This window comes from Netta rufina (assembly GCF_964035555.1).
Source record: "Netta rufina genome assembly, chromosome: Z".
Classification (NCBI taxonomy): Eukaryota; Metazoa; Chordata; class Aves; order Anseriformes; family Anatidae; genus Netta; species Netta rufina.
The window spans coordinates 7,161,077-7,171,463 of NC_140126.1; the positions used below are offsets into that span (position 1 = coordinate 7,161,077).

At 42.9% G+C, this 10,387-nt stretch overlaps 1 protein-coding gene across 2 annotated transcripts; it reads left to right on the top strand.

The window, feature by feature from the left end:
- Positions 1–840: 840 nt before the first annotated feature.
- ARHGEF39 (Rho guanine nucleotide exchange factor 39) lies at positions 841–10,016 on the top strand (the record flags this gene model as incomplete). Of its 2 annotated transcripts, none has more annotated exons than XM_084304776.1 (8): positions 841–987; positions 1,617–1,711; positions 2,120–2,240; positions 2,875–2,993; positions 4,600–4,670; positions 5,069–5,197; positions 8,561–8,790; positions 9,596–9,688. In XM_084304776.1, 8 exons carry the CDS (start codon positions 841–843, stop codon positions 9,686–9,688), a joined length of 1,005 nt encoding a protein of 334 aa, XP_084160902.1. The 2 variants fall into 2 exon arrangements, with proteins under 2 accessions (XP_084160902.1, XP_084160903.1); XM_084304777.1 differs by lacking the exon at positions 841–987 and adding an exon at positions 9,883–10,016 and having other exon boundaries at positions 1,643–1,711; positions 9,596–9,684.
- Between the last annotated feature and the right edge of the window lie 371 nt (positions 10,017–10,387).

Sequence of the window (10,387 nt, forward strand, 5' to 3'; positions counted from 1 at the left end):
GCTCAATACAGGGAGGCAAACTTCCCCAGAAACCACAGACTTCATGCTGTGGCAGGTGTGTAACAGGCTGCTCTGCCTTTTCATCAAAAGAAAGAGCAAGATTTAAGCAATGCTCTGGTAGTGCATGCGTCTTTCTCTGAGAGAAGGTGATAAAAGAAGCTGTTTCTCTGTTTAATGTAGCTGTGATACTCTTGCAAAAGAGAAGAACAGCAGTGAAGCCAGTTGTGGATGGTGTGATTCACAGCAGATGCTCATTTCCTAAACCACAAACTGCTGTTGGAAAATAACAATGCAAGCCACTCACTTTTTGGGGGATCCTCCAGGGGAAAATGAACAAAAGTGCGCTTTCACTCTACACCCTCCCTTTCTGTGCTTGCCCTCCATTTATCCTCCTCCCCCAACAAATATTTTAGGGCTGTTTTCTGCTCCTATGCACAGTACGTCTTCCACCCACCAACTTCCGTGGGTTTATTGAGAATTATATGTGAAGAGTTGGATGAAGCACGGGAAGCAGTGGCTTGTGGGTGAGGAAAGCGGGTGGGATTGTATGCTTGAGATTCGCTTACAGATACATTGTAATGGACTACTTATCTTGTGTTTGCAGTCTGGTGGGACTGTTTGCAGTCTGTTCCTCTGGTTGGTGGAGGGCTGCTGTAGCACAAATAGGAACACAGAAGGAAACTGTTTATGGCCTTTACTGGTAACTGGCTTCCCTCCTTCCACAGTAAAGCACAGAGCTCAGAATCCTACCCTATGGCCCAGGTTGCGTGTTTGCTGTGTGTCCATCTCTCTTGGCTCTCAGGAGTGGTTATCTTTCTGTTTGCCAGCTCTGAGACCATCATGAGTGGCTCACCCCTGCTACTTATGGCTGGAGCAGACGTTGTGGAAGAGCAGAGGGCTCGCTGGGAGAGAAAACGCAGCCGGACCGCCAAGGAGCTGCTGGAAACTGAGCACAAATACCTTGAGCAGCTGGATTTGGTGATCACAGTGAGTATCTGGGCCCCTCTGGTATATTGGTACCTTCAGGCAGCACATACTTATTTCTGGTATTGTGGGGAAGGGTCACAGAGCAGGACTTTGCTTCTCTACAGCAAGCAGCCAGCTCTTCACATTTTCACATTGCGGAGGCTGAAAGGTGTTTTTTTTTTTTTTTTCTTTTTTTTTTTTTTTTTCTTCTGTCTTTTACTTCCTTTGCAACATCAGCTAGCTTGTGTTTTCTGTCCCCTTGGCTTTGGTCCTCACCCAGTCATAAGTTTTTAAGTTTTGGTTGTACAGGGACCTTGGCTTAAGATGCTTACGATGTATGAAACATAGAAGCACAGTGGAGACAAAGATAGATTACGAACCAGGTTGTTAAAAACAGATGCATCTAGGAATACTGAAACAGACTCACTCAGTCAATGTAGTCCTGCTCCATGTGTTTACAGTTACGGTCAAAGTTAACAAGATGGCTTACATCTGGTGATAGGTATTTTAGGTGGGTGCCCATGATATCTGATATCTTTTGGAGCTCAAGTGTCTAGGCTGCAACTTCTTGCTTCTGCTGTGTGCTAAGAATGACCTTTGAGTGACCTGTGAATCATAGCTGTTTGAAATTCTCTCTCTTTCCTTCTTAGTTCTTTGTGACAATTTTAAAGGCCAAAGGGACGCTTAAACCTGCTGTAATGGAAACCATATTTGGACCCCTGGAATCCATATATTCGGCCAGCCAGTAAGTGAGAAGACTGATGCAATTACTCCCGTAATGATATGGAGAGAACGAGAAAGTAAGACTTCAGGGGATAAAGCTAACATCTTGTGAGACGGGCATTCACTTCTAACACTGCTAGCCTTGATGACACTTGCTGAAATACACAGGAAACTGCTGATCTGCATCCACTTATCTGGATACCCCATTGTTCTCTGCGTAGTGGTTTAAGTGCAGTAAGACTACTGCATGGTATTTTTATGTGTTGTTTTCTGTAGCTCACTCTGGTCACTAAGCAGATATTCTGAACAGAAGCCGGGTGTGAGGTAGAGACTGACAAATGAAGGTCAGCATAGGAGTGGACCAAATGGAGCTGGGAAAATTGTATCAATAACGTACCCCTGCCTATCTATCTTTCCTCCTTGTGCGCAGGGTTCTGTCGCTTCACCTGGAGAGAGGAAATTTAGGACTGGGATTAGAAAATTTCTGTCAGAAATTGGAGCTTTATGGCCACTATGCTGAGAACTTGGAACAGGCGAATAAAACCTTGAAGGTAAATATCTCCTTTACTCTTCCTGATTTCTCTTCTGTTTCTCAATTCTTTGAAACAACTACATCCTTCCCTTTACTTAATTCTGTGTCTGGAGTGGTCGGTTGTCTTCCTTTTTCTGGGCTGCTGCTGTTCTCTCAGTCTTTTGGTCATAATAGAGGAGTGAGAACCTCTCTATATAGAGCTTCAAATTTTTGAAGCATGATTTGTGTGTGAGTGTGTGTGTACGCACACTAAGCAGAGCTTTCTCAGAGAGTTCTGTTTAAACTCCCTCTCTTTCCTGACTGGCAAGCCTGGAGAGTTTGCAGTGGTAACACTATGGGACAGTGGTCTCTTTCTGGAGAGTTACCAGGTCTTCCAGTCTTTCCCACTACCACTAAGAGTATCATAACGGTGGGATTTCCTTTTTCATTCCCATTTTTTTTTCCTACAGCAGATGAAATTCAGATGAAATTGTTTTCCTTCCCGCTTACCTTTCCACATATGGTCTATCTCCCAAGAAATTTCAGAAAGATGGATCTTTCTTTCAAAGTCCTGAAAGCTGTATCTGGAGTTTAAATCACTTGACTTGCGGTTCTTGTCAGTGCATGTTTATTTCTGCACTCTCAAAGCAATATGCCTTTTCTGCTGCACACAGGAGCAGTTGAGGAAAAATAAGTCATTTCGACGCTTTAAGAAGCTCCAAGAGACTCGACCTCAGTTTCAAGGAAAGAAGCTAGAGGATTTGCTTCCTTTGCCTCTGCAGAGATTGCAACAGTAAGCAAGCAATTCAAGGTGTTAGTATGAGAAGGGAAAAAGGCACATAATAGTATCTTGTTAATAGCATATATCTCCAAGTTGGAGCATATAGATTGCAGTGAAACCATCCTGAAGATGTGCTTGTGAAGTGGAATCAGTGTATGTGGATGGAAAATGATGCAGAGGGGTAGCTGTGTTTAGCTCTGGCTCTTAAGCTCATAAGATCTTCAACTAGCTCTCAGGTAGAATTCAAGTGAAGGCTGTCTGGCATCTCAATTCGTGACTGAAGCTGGGACCTAAATAAAAGCAGGCTGTCTGAAGCACTGCGGAAGCGCTGCTCTCAGCTAGAGAAGGTCTTGCTTTGCTTTTGTGCACATTGCTGATGTGGAGCATTGCGACTCTTCTTGTGGATGGTTGCTTTTAGAGAGAGATAAGATTAATGAAGTCAGGGGAACTTCCCCCCCCATGTATGGTTATTGGGTCTGACTGCATGCTTTCCTCATATTTGGTGCCTGTCACAGCTGTCTGAGCCTGGACAGATCCAGTCTGGATTACTGCATTCTGCTTGTGGTGTCCTTTGAAGAGGCATGCTGACTGCATGAGAAGAGTGCTGCATGCACTCAGTGGCTACCCTTTTTTGGGGAGGGTATGAGGGTGATACAGAGCCCGGGTAGTTTGCTGGGAACCTGGATACTGCTGCTGTAAGTCAAGTAACTGCTCTCTAATCATGGTCTTATTTGTGCTAAAGCACCATTAAGAGATTGAGAGCCTTGCTTCTTTGAAAATAACTGGGGATGAGCATAGTGCAGTTTTTCAGATAGCTTTATACAATGTTTTTAATCAGCTTGGCAGATACAAATGTAAGCTCTCATTATTGCTGTAATTCTTTGGATCATTCATTTGAATACATAAAACAGCAGTATATTTGTTGCTGTCCAACTGTTTGGAAAAATGGTGGCTTTTTAACAGAACGTCTAATTTTTTCATTAATCAGCTCTTTCATATTGAAGTTTCATCAGAACTCTGTTACATATGCTGCGGGTCATAAGACTTCTGCCATTTTACGCATCTGTTCCATGTGGTATTTCTTCTGTCATTTCAGACTGAAAATAGTTTTGCTTTATTGGGAGAAAGCATTTGCAGAGATCTGATCCTTTCTGGTAAAGACTGGAGAGGAAAAAAGAAAAAAGGCGTTTCCCGGTAGTTATTGAAATGCCTTTATTTTCTTGTGTGGGCAGAGAACATATGGTATGAATGCTTCTATTCACACACAAAAAAAACACACAATAGTTCAAAGAGTTCAATTTGTCTTTTTATTGAAGACGTTATGTGAATGTTGAAGACTTCTAGAGTCTCATGAACTTAAGTAATATGTGAGATTGTTCTTACCAGCTCCCCAGGAAACGCCAAAGGCTTGCAAAAGTATAAAGTATGTGGGATAATGTAATTGACAAATCTGAAGATAAAATGAATGTGATCAAAGAAGTCTTAACAAAAGCTGCTTGGTTCCACTTAAAGGTGTGTACTCCATCTCCTGATGGAGTATTCATCATTTTGTCACTAACAGGGGATGCTGCTGTTCCTGGTGTGTCTTTGTGAAATGAAACTGCTCTTTCTCTCTTAGGTACAAGCATTTTCTGAGAGACCTGCTGGAGAACACCAGCCCAGACAGTGCTGAGTACCAGAAACTTGCAAGTATGATTTTGTCTGTAAATGCTACTGCTTTAATTTCTCCGGTGAATGCTGGCATTTTGATCAGTGCTAGCTTCCTTGCTGGCATTTCAATTTGCATATTTTGTCTGTTTCTACAGGAAGAAAAATCTTTATCTGGGTTTCTAGTGCATTACTATTTTCCTTTACAATCTTGCTCAGAAGGTACCCCTGAGAATACACAGGGAATAGGAATGTAGAGTGACTGATTGGGAAACCTAGTGGGTTGGTCCTCCATTGCAATCTCCTGCTGAAATTATTGAATAAACTTGTTAACTGATACTTGTTTTAAAATATTTGCTTCCTCATTTCATCTATCTTTTCACAGCAAGTTGGATGAGCAGTAGTACATGCCCATTTGTGATAACCTGCTGTTGTTTCAGAGACTGTGAAATCTGCTTCTGAGGTATCTCAATGGGTCCAGGACATTGTTCGTAAGAGAGAGAATTCACTGCAGCTACTTCGTGTTCAAAAGCTCCTCAAAGGACGGAAGACCCAGCTGTTGACTGCAGGTGGGTCTTATAGACATCTCTGCTTTTCTTCTGCTCAGTTAAGTTAACTGGAGATAGGCTTGCCTTTATCTGGAGGTAGGCTTGCCTTCATCTCAGTTCCTGAGGGATATATTATTTTTGTTTTTGTTTTAATTTTGAGTTGCAAATTCCCTAGACTTCTGCTCACACCTTATACATGAAAAGAAACATCTCTTACCAAAAGGGTTAAGCCGTGGCAGAAATCAGTATTTGTGCTAATAGTTGAGATATATAAAGTCACAGGCATTGGCATGTTAGATCATCTAATTGGATAACAAGGTTTCTTTAGGATATCCTGTGTGACTGGGCATTCTCCATGCCCGGAGCATCCTCAGCCTCATGACTTCAACAAGGCCAAGTGCAAGATCCTGCACTTGGGTCTGGAAAGAGAATGCATCGAGAGCAAATCCAAGAAAAAGGACTTGGGGGTGTTGGTTGATGAGAAGCTGGGCATAAGCTGCCAATGTGCACTTGCAGCCCAGCAAGCCAGCCGTGTCCTGGGCTGTGCCAACACAGTGTGGGCAGCAGGGCAGGGAGGGGATTGTCCCCCTCTGCTCTGCTCTCATGAGACCCCACCTGGAGCCCTGCACCCAGCTCTGGGGCCCCCAGCACAAGAAGGACACGGAGCTGTTGGAGCAGATCCAGAGGCCAGGATCTGCTGTGGGGACAGGCTGAGGGAGCTGGGGGTGTTCAGCCTGGAGGAGAGAAGGCTCTGGGGACACCTTACAGTGCCCTGCCTGTGCCTAAAGGGGGCTACAGGACAGCTGGGGGGGGACTCCTTGTCAGGGGTTGGTGTGATAGGACAAGGGGGGATGGCTTTAAACTAAAAGAGGGTAGGTCTAGATTAGATGTTAGGAGGAAATTCTTTACTCAGATGGCAGTGAGGCACTGGCACAGGCTGCCCACAGAAGCTGTGGCTGCCCCGTCCCTGACAGTGCTCAAGGCCAGGCTGCATGGGGCTTTGGGTAACCTGGACTGGTGGGAGGTGCTCCAAGCTACATATGGAACATTATGAGAAATATGACTGGTCTGGACAATTATGAAATGGCCACTTCAGGCTTCACCCATGCCTGCACACCCTCAATAAATGCTGCTGTTGCAAAGATCATCTAGAAACAATGCGGCACTTGGAGCACTGAAGTCATGGTGTGTAAAGGTTTCTAAGATGCGCCTCCAGGTATCTGTGAATTCGGTCGTACTTTTTACTTTCTACAGGTGGATTTGGGGATGAAAGTAGAAAAAAAGCCTATTTATCATGGATTATTATTCTTCAAGATGCTAAGTCAATGTACAGATTGATTTACAATTCTGTTTCCTGTTCTGCTTAGAATCCTTTTGGTGATGCTAGCGGAAAGAGCTAACACAGGTGTGCTCTGCTTATACTAAGCACTGTGCATGTGTCGTGGTGCCTGGACACGTTAGGATAGTATATAAGTAAAAACATAACTCAGTTACCTTGAGTAACAGAATTAATAAGACCACCCCAAGGGAAAAACAAATGTAAAAACCAGTATAGTTAAACCAGAGATGGACATTGTTAGAAAGATTAAGATCTACTTTTATTGTCTCCATATATTCTGAGAGATGTACTAGGACTAATACTAGTACAGAGAATTGTGATTCTAAGACAGAATTGTGATTGTTATGTTTTCCATTAGCTGGAGTAAAATAGGTGTGTTTGGAAATGGGGGAGGGAAAGGGGGGGAGTCAGAGGCAACTGGTTATTGCTAGTTTTGAGCCAGCTCAACAACTTCACTTTTGCAGGAACAAACTAACTTTTGCAGAACTTTGAAGATTGCATCCTATTACTAGGATGGAAGACATGAAAAGACAAAATGCAGGGAAAAGGGGTTTGGAGTTTTGGAGTCAGGTATCACTGAGGTCTGCTGCTCCCAATGTAAGGAGACCCTGCTCTTCTTGCTGCCTTCCATATGTAGGGTGAAAACTATTTTAACTAGAATCACCTTTTAACATGGCACACTGTTCTGCCATCTCTAGCTTCCCTGCCCTTCTTTCACAAGAATTTTCTAAATTATGTGTCCCAGGGAATCCTGAAAGTGGATCCATATCGCAAGACTTCCAGGACAGTTCTGCTCAATCTGTATGCTAATTTGATCACAGTTTACTTAGTCTGAGGGAAACAGTTCCCAGTCCCACACTGCTGCCCCCTTCCTTTCATTTGTTTTTTAAATTTGAACTGATCCCTTCAGCTCACTTTCCTCTCCCTCAGTTTCTTATTCAGATAAGAGGCATAGTTACTGTGGAGTAAGCTAAGCAGCAATTCACTTGCCTCTGTATTTTGTAACAGTAGCATATTCAGATACGACAATCCATACTTATATTGTGCTGCTCTGTGAAATGTACTTACTAGCTCAGCTAGATGCTATGGCACAAAAAAATGGCTGAGGTTTTCTGGGAAGTGTTTCCCAGACCAGGAGATACCATATTCTGGCTTTGAAATTTTTATAAATTATCTTGTTACTATCAGGTGTCTTCATAACTCCCATGAGTTGATGGCCATCTTGTACAATAATCCTTGGGGTTAGAGGCATTGCTTTAATTACTCAATTTTGTGTAGGTGCCATTTGCTTTTATTACTGCCTACATCTAGGTTTTTCATTTTTTTTTTTAATTAACATTTTCCTGCTGATTTTTCTACCTTTTAATTAATTTAATTGCAGGTCATTTCATGGGTAGGTGACACTGAACCCTATTCTACAAGAGAAGGTTAATAAGGTTGTCTATTCAAGCCTTTTATTTAATACCTTATTTTGTCTCTGCTTTGCGTCTATCATTACAGTGATCTCCATTCTGTTATTTGTTTACTACAGAACTGTATATAGTTAGATGATCTTTGAAATGATTTTATCTTAATTAGCATGCACAAGCAAACAAAACTGGGGAAAATAATAAACGTTCAAAGTTTAGGTTAAATTCTGTTTTGCTGTTAATGACAAACAATTGGGTGACACAATTTAAGGCTGTTTACGGTATGCTTTCCGACATTTTATGCTAACTTAAAGGTATGCATACAATTTTGAAAACATGAGTTTGTTTTTTTTCTCTTTGAACAGATCTGCATATAATAGTATCCTCTTAATTGACATACTAGCTTTATAAGAACTCTAGTCTGTTCCTCATATATTAAAAGTTTTGGGTGATCACTGCTTGTCATGGTTGCTGATGAGCAGGTTCCAGCTGATGCTCAGCTCCTTCTGGTGGCTGGAATGGATATAGAGCCTGGTAGCCTCAGGGTACCTCATTGTATTCTTTTTTGTAGTTTTACATCCTTTTTTTGTGCCAATGATTGTCTGGCAACTGTCTTTATTTTCCTTCCATGCTTAGGGCGCTGGTATATCCGAGAAGGCTGGCTTTTGGTGGTGCCTTCCAAGGGAAAAGAACTGAAGCGCAGGATGTTCTTCCTTTTTTCTGATATCTTCGTTGCAACAAAACCCTGCCACCCACTTCATCCACTAAACTCGAACAAATTTGCATGCACAGCTCTCTACCCACTTCACCAGTGTGAGGTGGATAAAGTGTTTGGCCACACACAGAGCCAGGGAGGGCTCCTCAGTGTAAGTATTCTTGGCAGCAGCATCAGGGGGTCAGGCTCGCAAAGCAAGTCTCTAGCTGTCTCAGCAGCAGCAGGACTGAGACGACAAGTGGTGACAATGGTAAATGCAAAAAGCTCATTCTTTTTGGGTGATGTAGGCTGTCTTTTTTCCCTTTGGTGTGGGCCCTCCTGAGCACTGCGTACAGGCTGCTGCTTGTTCCACATAGGTCACGTGAGGAGGGTCTGATCAGACTCTGACATGCCCTCATCCAAGAACGTGTTTTGGGAATAGCCCTACAGCCACATGATGGGCAATACACAACATTAGTGATCACGGAATGTGAGAGAAAACTCTGAAGAACGGAGAAAGCAGAGAGATGGTATTATCACAATGGACATTGCTAATGCATCCAACCCCCTGGGGACTGCAGGGTCTCTGACTGGGACTAATGCCATAGGTGGGCGTTTTAAGTTCAGGTCTTCCCAGGTTGCAGCACGTGGGGGTCTGTTGGCTCACTCCTTGCAAGCCATGGAAAGGAACTCTTGGTTAAGCTGTGAATTTGCATTGGTGGTAGTGGAGGGACCTCTAGAGGCAGCTCGGAATAAGGCAGAAAACTGGACGGACAGCATACACAGACTGGTATTGCCGACTTCCAAACACCTTGTCAAGTCAAACCAAGCTGACATTTGTAGCTGGAAGTCTGGCACTTGCTCTGTACTGTCCGGACACTGGGTTCCCCCAGTATCAATGCTAAACTTCTCTAACTATTGGCAAAAAACGGCAGAAATCAGCATCCAGGGACAAGTCAATTCTGTTTGTCTTTCAGCTTTCCTTCCCACACAAGACGCTGTTGTTGATGTCCAGTGACCAGCAAGATGTTAATGACTGGTATCAGAGTCTCAAAGCTGCAGTCAGGTAGGCCTTTATCTTCCAGAGGTGGAGAGGAAGGAGGGGGTAGAGCAGTCATATGGACAATCATATGGACACGGGTATTTTAATCAGTTCTGTGTTTATAAGGCTGATAGAGAAGACCTGACTGACAGCCAGGATGCAGGGGAATAATAACGGCCTTCATATATTAACAGTGTACTTTCCCTTCATTTTTCTCAACAGGCGTCTGAAAGCCTGACCCATCTGAGAACAAACTGGCAGGACAACCATCCGTCTTGATAGAAAGCTACATAATTTTAGGACACGTTCAAGGATGTAATAGTAGGAGAGTTGTACTTAGAGGGACTACACACCAAGCCTGTGAAATTATGCTTTGTCAGCTTACTGATATGGCAAAAAATGTGTATATACATTCAGAATTTGTGTATTACGGATATGTATTAACCCTTTCCCCCAATTTAGCTTAGAAGCTTTTAGCTTAAGGACGCTGATTGTTAACTTAAGGACAATTAGAAGAAACCTTGATGTGCTTTTCTTTATTAATTTTTTTTTTTTTTTAATCTACCCATCTTTCTAAATCAGCATTTTCACATTTGTGTATTTACCTTCTCTTACTTCAGGCTCATAAGTCCTTTGACCAGAGGGGGTGTTTTGGATTTTTGGTAACATAGGGATAACACAGTATTTCTGCTAATGCTACAGGGCCACACAATCTTCCTCCCCTGAT